This window comes from Stylophora pistillata, chromosome 10 (assembly GCF_964205215.1).
Source record: "Stylophora pistillata chromosome 10, jaStyPist1.2, whole genome shotgun sequence".
In the NCBI taxonomy this organism is placed as follows: domain Eukaryota; kingdom Metazoa; phylum Cnidaria; class Anthozoa; order Scleractinia; family Pocilloporidae; genus Stylophora; species Stylophora pistillata.
In genome coordinates this window covers 5,470,485-5,487,187 of record NC_142528.1, presented here as the reverse complement: position 1 = coordinate 5,487,187, position 16,703 = coordinate 5,470,485, and the positions used below count along the sequence as shown (strand labels likewise).

The window sequence follows — 16,703 nt, the reverse complement described above, 5'->3', positions numbered from 1 at the left end:
GTGTTTTAATTTAGAAGTGCCCTTTCCTAAGCCAGTTATTTGAATAACTTTTCAAACGAGCATCTCCTTTTTCATTCGCTCCGACGAAGGGCTAACGCTCGAAACGTCAGCTTTTATAATCGTAACGGTGGTCAATTTACCATTTCAACTTTGTTGATATATTCAAATTATTCCTTTTATGAGGGTTAGAGAAGGAGAGGGGCTTATGTCCGAGGGGACCTATGCCCGGAATAGATAAAACGCTTCAAAACGAGCTACACACAGCAGTGCTGATGAAAATGCGTTTTACATTTTCTAGTTTTTAATAAAGCTTCAAAACGTCACAAGAAATCGAGTTCCAATCCCTCAAAACGGGAAAAGCTAGATGGGGGCTCATCCCCGGGGCACGCGTAATCGGATGTATTTTTGTGTTTAGTAGTTGGGCCAATTTTCCATCGTTTCCATACGCACTGGCACCTCGTATTGGGAAATATACTTAATTTGATATGAACATGAAGGATAATACTCGCGGTTAATGATTAAAACTGCGAGACCAAATCTAAACATGAACTATTAAAGAGAATGACTCAGAGCTCACATCGTGAAAGGTTGGAGAAGAAATTTGAAACCGGATTTGAATGGAGCAGCCAGGCTTGAAAATTCCAAACCTTGATATTTTTTAAAGAAGCAGAGAAAACGTGAAGATATCTAGTTTGACAAACGATTCTTTTCTAAGGCACCATTCAAATATCAAGCATAAATAAGAAAGTCAATAGATAATTGTGATAGGAGCACGCGGAGCTCAATTTGGTTAAAATCATACGAGTGATTAATCAGTGTAATATCAGACCGCGCGCAGCGGGAGTCTGATTTATGATCACAGACCGAATTGGACGACATAAAATAAACATTATAATTTCAGAGAAAAACAAATACATTGAGGGAAAATTTTATGATAGAGACATTGTGTAAAGTAAAGAATTCCTCAATATCGGAAATTCCCCATTTCTTTTTTCAGGGTAAGCGGTTGTCATTATAGTCATTGTAGTCAATTCCGTGAATGGTGGATTTAGCTGGATGGACTTAAAACGCTTAGTCGCTTTAACTGTCCGATTACAGCCAACAGTCCGATCAGAGCTTTAAAGATTAATGAGGGACAAATAAAGCAGCTAATACACCAATCACATTGGAGTAAATTGTAATTGTTTTCTTTAGTAATGGTAATACGACTGTGTGGAGTCCAGTTCGGTCGGAAATCATATGCTGAGTGATAACAAAATCGGACGACCGCCCAGCTGGAGTCCGATTTGTTTTTCACGAGTGTGATACAGACGAATTGAGCGACACGACGTCTTCTTACCAATTAATCATAAAAATTATTATATCCGAGAAAAGAAGTACAGCAAAGTTATGAGAGAAAGGGAAATTAAAATTAAATGAAACCAAGGTTGTGATTGGTTGATTTAAACTACAACTTTGAATGTGATTGGTTGATTTAAACTACAACTTTGAACGTGATTGGCCCATTGAACTGTCCCATGACAAACTGTCCGATAACAACTTGGCAAGTGAATTAATGAAAATTGTTTTTTAAAACCAAACACAGTTAAGGAAATTTTAATAAAGATGATCAAGCCAAAAACTGTCCTAGTTTCCGTTTTAATTGACGACTATCAATAATGCGCAGATATCTATAAAATACTGCATCATGCAACTATAAAAACCTAATATCGAGTTTAAGTTCAAAGACAACAGAACAGTGACATTTTACTTACTTACTAAATTGCATTGATGTTCGAGTTTTGACAACCAAAATAAGGAATTATGTTGTAAAAAGACTCTACATCGATTCATTCTCTATTATATATTTCACACCAACCATTCGCAGATGATATAAATATCAGTACTTCACTACTGTCAGATGCTTATTCCTTCTCGTCTATGTTGGGAAATTTTACAACTTCTTCTCGGAAGAGAGCGTAACAAAACGTTAGTTGCGTTGGAGACTGCTTTAAAGATGCCCAAAGTGTTACTGTTTCACCCTCAAGTCTAACGTACAATAAACTGAAAATAACTAATAGCCCAGAGGAGATTTGTTCCCAGTCTTTGTTTGAATCGTTTGAGTACTTTTTAAGATTTGAACACGATTGCCGAAACAACTGATAATTTTGTCAATACCAACTTTAGAAAAAAATGTCAGTATTCATTAATTTGAGTGACAGATTTCTAAGCTGCCTTTTGCCAGCATTGCTGATCTCATTACCAAGTATACGAAGTAAGGTGACTTTGCATGTTCGTGTCTGCAATGTTTGACATAGAATTCCAACACCAGCATCAGTGATCCGATTATGACTCAAAGTCATGCAGTGTGGTGAGTTGATATGTTTCTGTCTGTAATGCTTGACATAGATTGGTGACACCGGCATCGCTAACCAGATTGTTTTCTAGATAAAGTTCGGAGACTTTACATGATGCTATCTGTAATGCTTGACATAGACTAAAAACACCGACATCGGTGATCTGATTGATATTCAGATTGAGTATTATGATTTGACATGTTTCTGTCCGTAATGCTTGACAAAAACTTACGAAACCGGCATCGGTAATCAGATTGTGACCTAGGTGTAGTTCGGAGACTTTACATGATGCTGTCTGTAATGCTTGACATAAAATGGCAACACCAACATCGATGATCTGATTGATATTCAGATTAAGTGTGGTGACTTTACATGATGCTGTCTGTAATGTTTGACATAGACTTACGGCATCGGCGTCGGTGATCTCATTATAAGCCAGGTCAAGACTAGTGACTTTACATGTTTCTGTCTGCAATGCTTGACATAGACTGTCAACACCGGCATGGGTGATCTGAATTAATCTCAGATTCAGTGTGGTGACTTGACATGTTTCTGTCTGTAATGCTTGACATAGACTGGCAACACCTGCATCGGTAATTTGATTTCCAGTCAGATTGAGTGTGGTGACTTTAAATAATGCTGTCTGAAATGTTTGACAAAGACTGGCAACACCGTCATCGGTGATCTGATTATTACCCAGATGAAGTGTGGAGACCTTACATGTTTCTGTCTGTAATGCTTGACATAGACTGACAACACCGTCATCGGTAATCAGATTGTAACCTAGATGTAGTTCGGAGACTTTACATGATGCTCTCTGTAATGCTTCACATAGACTAATTAACAACACAGGCATCGGCGATCTCATTGACCGACAGATTAAGTGTGGTGACTTGTAATGATGCTGTCTGCAATGCTTGACTTATAATTACGACACCGACATTGGTGATCTGATTGCCGCTTAGATTCAGTGTGTTCAGTTTACATGATGCTGAATGCAATGCTTGAAATAGACTGACAACACCGACATTGGTGATCCTGCTAGAAGTAAGCCACAGTTCATTTAATTTAGATAGTGACAATAACTCGCCAATTTTATAGTCACAACTGTCACTAGATTCAGCCATTTCCAAGCTCAGGACGGTGACAGGACAGAATTCGCCCTCCAGTACTTTACAGATTCGTCTAAGTCCGGTCTGCGTAGTTTTACACCTCAAAAGCATCAATTCTCTAACCCGCGACATCAAAGGCTGTTGGAAGGATGTTTGATTCTTTCCGGTGGCTTCCTCTGCGTTCAGTGAACTGATGATATCTAACAGAAAACAGACAGCAATGCTGTCAGCGTCATTCACGTCTTTCAACCTAATCTCTCCATCACGTCCAATAAATTAATTGTGACGTTTCTTGAGGATGTGCTGTGCAAATTCTTTGTCTTGGTATTCCGTGATACACTTCGTTGTCAGCATTCGAGTAGTGATCAAATCCGCAGACGTCTGACTGATTTCTTCAAGTAACTTTTCCATGTAATATTTGTCGTTTTGCTTTGATAAAATACCAGACATGGATTGATAGACCATAGCTGACGCATTTTCTCCGGGGGAAGGAATTTCTTTTCTCTTCACAAACCAACGAGCTGCTAAATACTCCTGGAGAGTTAAATGGGTGAAACAAAAATATTTCGTCGTTTCAGAGAAAGATTTTCTAAAAGGAGGACCGCAGTGAAGACCGCTTGCTCTCAGGATTTCGATTTCTTGTAATGTAAACCTTTTCACATCTTCGACAACGAGAATAAACTTCTTCTCCATGAGCAAGTGAGCAGCAAACTCTGATAGTTTTTCCAGAGTACCTTCGGGTGGAGATGCAGTGTTTTTATCATGGTTTCTTAAAAACATGTTAACGGCCTCGAAATAAATGACACTTGTGTTGACGGGGAGAGCATCAGTATCCACTGATTCCTTTAAAATGTACTCAAAATAGGAGCACATCAGAAAACAGAGAACTGGAATGTGGGCGAAGCTGACAAGATTTTCATTCTTTGTGATGTGATCTATCACAGCGTTCTTCGTGACTTCGTCTCCTTTGAAATACTTTTCTACTAATTCTTTTACCTGTTTTTCGGAAAATCCTGTGATTTCTATGTAGCGATCAAAGTCAATTCTACCTGTCATTTCATCGGACTCATCAGGCCTTGACGTTATCATGTCAACCGAACCTCTCATGAGTTTTCCTTTGATTAGCTTGGCACACAGGGCTTCCACTGGCATTTCCTCATGAGCGCTATTCGGGTAGCGGTCATCCCAATCACTTGCAATTAATTGTTTTTTCGAATACTCGTCGTACCCGTCAATGATAATCAAAACTTCATCAGAATGATCCACAATGAACTCAAATAAAATGTCGTCAATATTTGAGCGTTCATCCAACATTGAAGACCGGTTTAAGATTTCTCTCAGAGTAACACGGTCATCTCCAAGTAAATTCAATTGACGGAAAGTCAGCAAGTATGCGAACTTCAGATCAGGAACTTTCCGATTCGTTTGAGCTTCAAACAATTTGTCTTTAGCCCAATCTCGAACCAACTTTTGACAAAAAAGTGTTTTACCAATACCTGCCTTACCAATGATGAGAACAGACTTTGGATTTGATTCCTCGTAAAGATCGATATCAGAAAGGAAAATCTCTTGACAATGCTTCATTGCTTTCCCGCTCACTCGACCGAACCGGCGAAGGCGTTCTCTTCTTTTCATATCGAGGTCTTCAACTGACACTCTTCCGTGTTGTATGAGAAGACTTGTGAATATGTCATCTGTTTTTGGCCTTGACATGGTTGGGGAAGCTGAGGGTTGGAACTCAGTTTGGCTCTTAATTGATTATTTCAGTTTGTTTGTGTATGTCTTTACAGCTGAAAACAAGACCAGGTGAGAAGCATTAAAATTTGTTCCTGGATGCAGTTTATCACTTTGTGTTTTTGCCAGTTCTTTTCGCCAGTTTGCAACTTTCTTAACTGTTCGTGGAAGTGCTTAAGTCTATGTGTATGGTTTCATTTATTGGTTTTTTTTCACTAAGCTTTTGTTCCGACTACGTTTGACTAAAGATTTTGAAGGTAGAGTCATTTATATAGAAATCAATTAATTTAAGGGTTAAGTTTTTGAAAGTATAACTGAATGCAGATACAGATGACAGTCATGGCGCTTAAACTCATTATTGTCTTAATAGACGATGAGAACAGAGTTCCAAGGTGCTTGATAATAAAAGCCTAAATCATAAATTGATTCTTCCTGAATATGTTCGCCAATGTGCTTGAAACCACGATGTCTGGTTGCCTGCTACACTTAATAATAAAACTTTTCCTATTTTAACCATATCTGTGGGGTGTTCGAAATACAATTTCAGGGCGGAAAAGGGAGATTTGAGCTGAGGAAATGATTTGAGATTTCTCTAGGATGGAGAGCCTTTCACTTTACTGGAAGATTATAGCCGATCCATGCGAGGACATTTAAATTGAAGAACAACAAAAAAAAAATCGTAGCTCTTAGGTTCAAATTTTCTTCATCAACAATAGGTCATAAATCTCGAGGCCACATCTCTGCTGCATACATCTACAAAGTATTGACGACAACTTGCATGCCCTGTCTCAATTTTGAGGACAAACTTGATTTGAAAAAAAAAAAAAAGGAAATCTGCGTAAAATTTCCCTGAGTGTGACCCGGGTGGTCTTGAAACCTTGCCCGAACAAGTTATTTGTTGCATCTCTATCAAAGGAAATGAACCAAGTCTCGAACTGATACAAAAAAGATCACTTGATTACCTTCGACTCCAGTTTTTCTGTCAGGATTTACCAAAGCTTCTTTAACTTCATGGAGCTTTTCTTCTAGTTCATCCAATCTCTTCTCGATACTGACTTCATCCATCACTACTTGCCTTAGAAGCTCTTTGTAGCGTTCCTCGAAATCAGGGTCCATGCATTGCGTTTTCAGATCATCAATGGCAGCTTGGTAACCTCCTCCTCCCAGTCTCACCAATGGACCTAGGATGTCCTGCCAGTACCGATTGAATGTTGAGTCATCAACTGAGGCCTGATTGGCATGACCATAGACTGTGTTTCTGTAGCACTTGATACGAACGATATCTGCCACAAGGGTTGTGTCTGGTGCAGGAGGAAGTGCATCCCATGCAGTCGGTGGGTGGACTAACAAGACCACATATATTCCTTAGCAAAACCTTCAGTAGAGTTATATCGAAATCCTTTGATGAAACTGAAGATCTGATCGTAGGATACAGTTTTCTCCATTGAGGAGGATTAAGAATTCGTCTCTTTCGAAGTGATTGTAAACGTGTATAAACTGGATGACTCGACAAAATTGCGTATAGGTCTCCTGTTGGACGCTTCTTGTCAAATGTTTCTCTCGGGACATCTGAACCAACATCCACCAGAAGTCTGCATAACCCGGGCGTAATTAGTTGTCTCCTTAGTGGAATGATGTGACGATGGCACTGCAGAAGCCATGAAGAATCCTTTTCAAAATGATCAAAACTAAATTACCTTTCTGAAGGCATAAAGGCATATCACGACATTGCTAAATATTTTGAACATTTCAGTGTTTGGTTATTCTCCTTTTCAGTTACACTTCTGAAAAATGTAATGCAGGCAGTTTAAAAAGGACAAAAGTATCTTAACTTGTGCTTCTAAAATAACATTTAATTTACGTTACGAGATGAAACGTGAGAAATATCACTCATAATGAATAGACAATCAATTCATAAAGTTTCGCAGCTCACAATTCAGCACTCGTCCGTACAGTTGTCTTAATTATTCCAGCTGCTCTAAAAGTAGACATGTGTTTCAGTTGAGTATTTCCAACGTTTTCTGAAACAATGAATAGTCCTTTTTACAGTTGTGGGCTTGGTGGCCAAGCCTTTGAACAGGAGTGAGGCTAAGGGTGACCTTGTTATGACAGAGATGTTGCTGCTTTTCAAATGCAAATTTCTTTCTTATCATGATAACTAGATACAGGTCTCTATCACAACAAGGTCATCCTTAGCCTCACTCCTGTTCAAAGGCTTGGCCACCAAGCCCACAACTGTAAAAAGGACTATTCGAGTCTTCCGAGGATGAACGCTGAATGAATGCGGGGGGGGGGGGGGGGGAAGGGGGAGTGTGCGTCAGTCCACGATTTCCACGTGCTTGCAACTGCAGACATATACCTGTGCAGCGTCACTGGTCACCAATTGAATATAATTAATACTCACTACTTTGCGTTACATTTTTTCAACCATAACATGTTATCGAACTGTTGAAATTCTATTGAATAAAGGCTGAAAGTTTCTAAAGAAACTGTGGTGCTGCGTCGGCGGGGGTAACAAGGTAATTTGGTTATATCAACTAAGTTGAAATTGTGAATTGGCTACTGTAACAAGTTAAAAAGCTGACGTTTCGAGCGTGAGCCCTTTGTCAGAGCGAAGGGCATTCGCGCATTTGCTCTGACGAAGGGCTAACGCTCGAAACGTCAGCTTTTTGACTCATTACGGTGGCCAATTTACAATTTCAACTAAGTTGATATAACCAAATTACGAAATTCTGACGAGACGGGAAGTCAAAGGAGACAGAGATCTCACACGCGCAAGAGGAGGAGGGAACTCTCCATTCACGTGTCTGTCGCTCTCGCGCGCTTGTTTCTCGTGTCCTCCGTCGTCTTGCACCTGCCGCGTAGTTGACATCATGATTTTATTCGCACTTAGTAGAAAGTAAATACCGAGTATAATTATTCATGGTGTTTTTTTTTTTGTTTTTGTTTTTTGTTTTAAGTTCTCAAGGGAGAGATTTCTGAGCGAAAACATAATTTGAAACCATGACTGATGACACTTCAACCGGGCTACATTATTTTTAGACGCCTTCCAACTTTGAATTCGAAACAGCGGTTTCCTCCATTCTGCAAGGAATCGACCGGAATTCCCTCCATAATAAGAACCTTATTTATTGAACTAACCGCCGAAACAGTGCAGAATTTTTAGCTCAAAGTAGTGACGAATCATACAATTGTCCTCGATTGCAACTAATTTCGGAAAAACTTCAACAAAATGTAATCGTCCGAATATCAGTGTATCAATTACCTTGTGTCGCTGAGCCTCCAGTTTTGATATAGATAACTGTTATTGTTTATATATATATATATATTTTACAAACTGAATATCACGCCGAAGCCTCGATGCTGTCTACCAAAGCGGAAAACCGTTATTATAAGTGAGAGTTTGTGCTGAAAGTAATCGATCGGTCTTCAGAGATGAAACCGTTACTCAAAGAATGAAAGTCTCACCTCAGTAACTAGCGGCCACGCTACTCATTTGCAAGCGCCCACTGATCTGCCGTCTCAGCCAAATTTTAATCATGATCCGGTGCACGACATAGTTCTCTTATAGACAGTCTTAAGTGGAGATTACGATGAAAGAAATGATCAAGATTCACGAGCAGACTGAACAGATCAGATGATTCAGGCCCGAGTTATTCTAGAGGCTTTCTGTTTCGAAATCCCGACCATTTGGTCACTACTCTCGCAGTCTGTCATTTGTGCTAAATGACCCAGCACTGTGAAACAAAACATCTATAAATAACCGGTAGCGATTATTTAAATGCTAAATTTTCGAGCTGGCACTCGAATGAGATGTTTCTGCCCTCTGGGCGCGCGTGTTACTCGCATTCTCACTTAACGGCTGCTCGGCTGGAACTAATATCGCTGAGATAAACTTAACAAACTTTGTCAAGTTTCATTTATGGACTCAAGATATCTGAGAGGGTATCAGGTTTTCCATTTAGCTCATAGGACCGGTTATTTAAACAAAGTTCACCTGTTGTTCCACAAACCAGCGTTCTAAACTACCTTGAATTTAGCTGAATCTTTTATCTGAACATATATTTTTCTGAACAGTGTCAAGTGGGCCGATTGGAGCAATAGGAATGATTCATAGCGTAAACAATTTACATCTCCATCAGAGTTTCATATCACAATTTGTTACAGTTGGAAACCTCAAAAACCGAATGAAAGGTGAGATGGTCTGGCGAAAGCTGCAAAAATAAACTACAGAAATGAGTACCTTTCGTAATATTTCAAGAGTAAATTCACGACAATTTCAAAAGAAAATCAAAAGGTTGAAATCAAAAACTATTCATTTAAGAAGCTATCCGTAAAAACTGGACGGATTCTAAGCGAAATGCAAGGGGGATTTTAGACGGAATGCTAAGAGGTTTAGATAACGTATCCCAGGTGAACTACCTTCTTTTCCAGAGAGTACAGTAATACCTAATTTCCCGTCGCGCAATCAAGTCCATGATAACCTCAAGCAGTGCGATGCTCTTGGTTCTGTTGATATCTTAAAGCTCTTGAAACAAAATTTGTAGGAGGAATATGTCATAATAAATGTCGCGATTTTCTGAAAACTAAACTTAGATTATTACGATGATCTTAAAAAAGAAAACTGATTTTGTTATCATAATTATGAAAAAGCACTGTTTGCGCACTTTCTCAGATGGATTTAAAACTGTCTGTGTTCAGTGTAATCCACTAATATCCGAGGTCAAGATCCCGTCGTTGTTTCCTCAAATTTCTGAGACGCTTCTCCCCGGATTTGGTGATCCTATTCATAACTAGCTTTAGCTCTGTAACTTTGCAGGTTGGTGACTGGAGTGCTTGGCACAGTCTGAGAACGCCGGCATCGGTAATTTGATTTGCGGTCAGGTCTAGACGGGTTATTTTACATGTTACTGCCGGTAATGCTTGGCATAGACTGACAACACCGGCGTCGGTGATCTGAATACCACTCAGATCTAGCGCAGAGACTTCACACGTAGCTTCTTGCAATGCCTGAAATAGACTGGCGACTCCAACGTCTGTGACATCATTATAACCCAGATATAGAGTGGTTATTCTTGATGTTGCTGTCTGTAATGCTTGGCATAGACTGGCTACTCCATCGTCGCTGATCTGATTACCACTCAGATCTAACGCGGTGACTTTGCACGTTGCTACCTGTAATGCTTGACATAAGCTGACGACACCGGCATCGGTGATCTGATTTCCCTTCAGATGCAGAGTGGTAACTTTACACGATGCTGATTGTAATGCGTGACATAGACTGACAACACCGGCATCGGTGATCTGACAACCACTCAGACCCAACTCGGTTACTTGAGATGATGGTGTCTGTAATGCTCGACATAGACTAGCAACACCGGCATTGGAGATCCGAGAATTAAAAAAACTCATTTTGTTCAATACTGACAAGGACAACAATTTGCTGATCACATCAGCAGATTCGTCATCAAATTGCCAAGTGCGCATGCGTAGTTCGGTAATGGTGCAGAACTCTCTCTCTAACGCTGTAGTGATTCGTCTTAATCCAGTCTTCGTGAGCTGAAAACACCTATTGAGATTCAACCGTTTAATCAACGAAAAACGGGACTTTTTAAAGTGTGTACTGTACCTACCGGCGGTTTCTTCAGCATTTAATGCGCTGACGACATCTAACAGGAATGACACAGCAATACAGTCAACATCATTCAAATCTTCAAATTCAACCTCTTCATAATTGATAAAAAATTGATGGTAACGTTTCTTTATCATATTTTGTGCAAATTCTTTATGTTGGTACTCCGTGATACACTTCATTGATATTAGTGCTGCCGTGCGCTCGCCCAAAGAAGTATGAGTGAGTCTCTCAATTAGTTTTTCCATCAAGGCTTTGTCGTTTTGCTTTGATAAAATGCCAGACATAAACTGAAATACCATTGTTGACGCATTTTCTCCGAGGGAAGGGATCTCTTTTCTCTTCACAAACCAACGAGCTGCTAAGTATTCCTGGAGGGTTATATGAGTGAAACAAAAATATTTTGTCGTTTCAGAGAAAGATTTTCTGAAAGGAGGACTGCTATGAAGAACGCCGCTAGCTCTGAAGTTTTCCACTTCTTCTGAGGAGAACATTTTCATATCCTCGACTAGAAAGTTAAACTTTTTCTCCCAGAGCAAGTGAGCAGCAAACTCTGATAGTTTTTCCAGAGTACCTTCGGGGGGAGATGCAGTGCTTTTATCATGGTTTCTTAAAAACATGTTAACTACCTCGAAATAAATGTCAATTGTGTTGACCGGGAGAGCATCAGTATCCATTGATTCCTTTAAAATGTACTCAAAATAGGAGCACATCAGAAAACAGAGAACTGGAATGTGGGCGAAGCTGACGAGATTGTCATTCTTTGCGATGTGATCCATTACAGCGTTCTTCATGATTTCGTCTCCTTTGAAATACTTCTCAATGAATTCCTTAACCTCTTTCTTGGAAAATCCTGTAATTTCTACATATCGATAGAAGCCAATTCTTCCTTTCAACCTATCGGACTCATCGGGTCTTGAAGTTATCACGACAACTGAACCTCTCAGTATTTTCCCTTTGATTAGCTTGGTACATAGGGCTGCTACTGGCATTTTGTCTTGGGCGTTATTTGGATACCGCTCATCCAAATCTTTAGTGATGAAATCCGCTTGAGAATACTCGTCATACCCATCAATGATAATCAAGACTTCCTCAGGATGGTGAAGAATGTATTTAATTATAGAGTCATCGACATTTGAGCAGTCATCTAGCACAGAGGATCGGTTCAAAATTTCCCTCAAAGTAACATGGTCATCTCCAAGTAAATTCAGTTGACGGAAAGTCAGCAAATATGCGAACTTAATACCAAGACAATTGGGGTTCGTTCGTAACTGAAACAATTTGTCTTCGGCCCAATCTCGAATCAATTTTTGGCAAAAAAGTGTTTTACCAATCCCTGCCTTCCCAGTGATAAGAACAGATTTGGGATTCGTTTCCTCGTTACTATCGGTTTCGGATATAAACATTTCTTGACAGCCTTTAATAGGCTTTCCACTCACTCGACCATTCTGGCGAAGTTGGTCTATTCTTCTCCAACCAGGGTATTCAACTGGCTTTCTTCCGTGTTGCATAAGAAGACTTGTAAAAACGTCATCTGTTCTCGCCCTCGACATGACAGTAGAGGCTGAAGCTTGAAACTCAGTTTGGCTCTTTACTGATGCTTTCAAGGCGTTTGTGTAGGCTGCCACAGCTTAAAGCAATTCCAGATCAGTAGCGTTAGTGATCTGAGAATAGATGCAATTTTTGACAGAATGTGTTTGCCCAGTTGTTTTCTAATTACGCAAATGAGTTTAGTAACGGTACGCGTGGGCCTTTTAATTCTTTTTTCCTTCAAAAGCATTGTCTTACTCAGCCTCTGTCTCGACTTTATCTGATTTTTGAAGCTCTTGTTAATTCAACATGGTCATGTGGAATTCTTTCCTAATGTCGACTTACTGAAAATAAATGAGTGCATGCATAAAAAGGAATCGCGATAGTGATGGGCGTGATCATCATTAATTGTCACGTCAGAACTGTCGCTCTTTTGGCTACCTTTAATAGCTTGTCGCCACAAAATTAGAGATTATCCCCGTTATGAATTCATCCTGTGTCCTTAACATAAGCTTTGTAAAAGGCTCTGCATATGGTAAACCCTTTAAAGCGGATTTAAAGCGCTGTTAACAGCAATGGTTATCATTTCTGCCATGACAGTTTGAGACTCTTCAAATGAAAATTAGTGGTGAGTTTACGCATTACATTCTACTCTCTTAGGAGTGGATATTCCTTCATTAATGATCAGATCAAATTGCCTCTGTTTCGACTTTGCAACACCATCATAGAAGGGTCTGTGCTGGTCAAATACTCTAAAAAAGAAACTAAAGCCTCATTTGTACCATCAAAACATAGCAGTGATCAGTATCACTGAATGAAAATCAGCTAATAGTAAATTGAAAATCGGAATATTTTTAGTACTTCAAACAATCACCAACTTGTATTATAACATAACCAAAGTTAAGCGCGCGCTCTGATTGGTCAATTTAGCGTCCCCCATTTGCCCATGGGTGTACGCTGCTGACGTGAGCAAATGCAAAGGTAAGATTTGTTAAATAAAAGGGAACTCTTTAGCTACAATGTATCAATGTTATGTTATAAAATAAATGGTAAACACCACAGCGTACACCATTGAGTTATGGATGCTCTTGGGAGGTTTGCTAAGCACTCAAGAAGCTAGAGTCGCTCTCGGCTATCGCCTCGAACGACTCTTACGCTTCTTTCGTGCTTAGCAACCTCCCGCGTGCATCCATAACTCAATAGTGTACGCTGTGGTGTTTACCATTTGTTAACTTTCATTCATGAAGAAAACAATTTGAAATCACTTTTAACAAAACAGCTTTAAAACTTGTATTAGTTACCTTCAACTCCTGTTTTCTTTTCAGGATTTACCACAGATTGTATACATTCGTCGAGCTTATCGAGCTTTTCTTCTATTTCATCCAGTCTTTCCTTGACGCCAACTTCATCCATCCCACACTGTTTAAGAAGTTCTTTGTAGTGTTCCTCGAAATCAGGATCCATGCATTCCTTCTTAAGATCATCAATAGCACTTTGGCAACGTGCTCCTCCCAGTCTCACCAGTGCATCTTGGATGTCCTGCCAGTATTGATTGAATGTTGGGTCATCCACTGAAGCCTCGCTGGCATGACCATAAAGTGTGTTTCTGTAGCACTTGATACGCGCGATGTCTGCCTCAAGGGTTGTGTCTGCTGCAGGAGGAAGTGTATCCCAGCCGGAAGTTGGAGGAACAAGACCACAAATGTTTCTCAGCAAAACCGTTAGAAGCGTGATGTCGAAGTTTCTTGATGAGACTGAGGATTTGATGGCAGGATACAGTTTACCCCATTGCGATGGATTCAACACTTTTTTGTTCTTAAGTTGTTGTAGCATTCTATGAACTGGAGGGCTTGACAAAACCTTGTCCAGGTTTCCTAGTGGACGTTTCTTTTCAAAAGTCTCTCTAAGGACATGTGAACTGATATCCACTAGAAGCCTGCATAACCGGGCGTAGTTAGTTGTCTCTTTCGTGGAGTGAAACGATGGTGCTGGTGCAGACGCCATGTATAATTTTTCCTGCAATGATCAAAACAAAGACCTTAAAATTTCTTAGATAGCAAACGAGGTCATTCAATCGTCATTTTTGATTGATGTTTGTAGCGGACGTCACAGAGTCATTCTCTTCCACTTCTCAATAAAATACGTGATCATAAACTGATTAGATCTATTCAGGTTGACAGGCTAGTGTACTTTTGCACGAGAAAACAAGTTGAAGATTCGACAAAATGTACTGAATTATGTTACTAAGATGTTATCCTGTTCCTGTAGCAAGACGAGCCTCTCCTCCCTCCCCTCCCCCACCCGAAAAAGTCCTTTCTACACGCAGCTGAAATGGGCATTTTGTTAACGATCCCCAAGCGCGCTAATGCTACTGGGTCACCGTACTGCGCTCGGTAAAAAACTTACACTTTGATGTGTTTAACTTTAGCTTGTCTACTCGAATTAGACATTGGGTTTTAAATGGATAAAATTTATCATTAAGTCCAATCTGTTATCTTAACAGATGCCAACAGAAGGGGTTGCGTTGGACCATGTCCTTCACGTGCGTGCGTGTTTTGGACTACGACAGGCTGGAAGTCACAAATAAAGTGATAAATACATATGATGCACGATCCTCGCAGTAGATAGCGCTATTTAAGCAATAGCGAAAATCAGACCTGAAAAAAATCAGGCCTGTACGGGACTCGAACCACTGACCTCTGCGATACTAGTGCAGCGCTCTACCAATTGAGCTAACAAGCCAACTGGGAGCAGGCCGTTAAGTTGATTCGTAATAAACCCGTGAAAGTGATAAATGAGATACAATGAAATATAAAGTTCATATATTTTGAACTGCGGTATTAGATACATATGATGCACGATCCTCGCAGTAGATAGCGCTATTTAAGCAATAGCGAAAATCAGGCCTGTACGGGACTCGAACCGTAATCCACTTAACGGCCTGCTCCTAGTTGGCTTGTTAGCTCAATTGGTAGAGCGCTCACTAGTATCGCAGAGGTCAGTGGTTCGAGTCCCGTACAGGCCTGATTTTTTTCAGGTCTGATTTTCGCTATTGCTTAAATAGCGCTATCTACTGCGAGGATCGTGCATCATATGTATCTAATACCGCAGTTCAAAATATATGAACTTCATATATTTCATTGTATCTCAAAGTGATAAATAATTCGATTTTTGGTGGGGAGGGGAGGGGGGCGTTGCGTGACATGTTACAAAACAGGTTTGAGAGAGACTGTTGAGACGGAATATTCGAATTCAAAGTATTCACCCTTACTGGAGTCAAAACTGAGGGTAAAATTTTGAGACCTCCATGATCGATAACATAAACCTTTACAATGATGCACATGAAGCTCAGCACACAGCTGCGAATAACCATCATCCGTTCTACTTGATATATAAATCCAGTGGAATCAAATCATTCGTGTTTAAGTTCCCTCAAGCCAAATAATCTGTACCCGTAAACCCATACAATGATGTGTTCTATAAACAAGTAAATTACGTAGTCATTGACTGCTTGCAAAAATTTCATTTAATATGATCAAGGGTGACTGAGTCTTGGTCGTGCGAGAAACTGCCTATGCTAACCCGAATGGAAGTCTTGATGGTGCTTTCCTTAAGACAACAAAACCTCTCAAACCGAAAGCAATCGGACTTTCTTTGAAAGTTGTTAACTTATGAGAATCAAAAGAAATTCTTACCTCTAAGGCTCGCGGCGAGACTCGAACGATGACAAAGCGTCCACTCGCTTAAAACCTCTCAAGTTTTGATTTGTCAACAAGATGTAAATCCTTTACAGTCAGTCTCAGGAGTGGACAGCAGGAAATGCGGTTTTTGGGAACTTATTCACAAATTCAAGTTACATTTTAAAGTTTCTTCATTTTTACCGGAGAGAGATCATTTGATGCTACCCGCGATGAAATATGAAATTGTTCCTTAGTGGGTAAGTGCGTGACTTTCGCTTTCGAAATCGTGACCTTGTAATTTAGCCGACGAACCAGACTGGAGAGAGGGTCTCTAGGGGGTGGGGTGGGGAAGCTTTGACGATATTGACAGGTGATTTTTCAACTTCGATTTTCTTCATTCGAAACAATGTCTACTTTTGTATTATTGATATGAACTGTAGATAATGTTGAGAGATGAAGTGAACCATACCCTCACGAATGAACAATGATTAATCCGAGTACACTGAACAATAATTCGGTTCCGGTGTGGTAGACGCACACATCATTAACATGCAGAGCAGACTTAACTTTGGCAAGCGAGCGCTCAGTATTTTGTTAGAAATCTTTGAGTTTTAATCTACGGCAGTGGAAGGTTGGAAATAAAAAAATAAATTTGTACTGAGGGAATCAGCGTCGGTTA

The 16,703-nt window shown here is 39.9% G+C and overlaps 1 protein-coding gene and 1 pseudogene across 2 annotated transcripts; both read right to left on the bottom strand.

Moving 5' to 3' along the window:
* Positions 1-1,580: 1,580 nt before the first annotated feature.
* LOC148721529 (uncharacterized) lies at positions 1,581-7,405 on the bottom strand (annotated as a pseudogene). Its single transcript, XR_015992097.1, has 2 exons — positions 6,145-7,405; positions 1,581-5,238 (listed from the first exon to the last, which is right to left on the bottom strand). The product of XR_015992097.1 is annotated as an uncharacterized LOC148721529 (transcript).
* A 1,812-nt stretch (positions 7,406-9,217) lies between these two features.
* On the bottom strand, positions 9,218-16,300 carry LOC111343299 (protein NLRC5). Its single transcript, XM_022950450.2, has 3 exons — positions 16,040-16,300; positions 13,646-14,360; positions 9,218-12,444 (listed from the first exon to the last, which is right to left on the bottom strand). Exons 2-3 carry the CDS (start codon positions 14,346-14,348, stop codon positions 9,893-9,895), a joined length of 3,255 nt encoding a protein of 1,084 aa, XP_022806185.2. The 5' UTR covers positions 14,349-14,360; positions 16,040-16,300; the 3' UTR covers positions 9,218-9,892.
* Between the last annotated feature and the right edge of the window lie 403 nt (positions 16,301-16,703).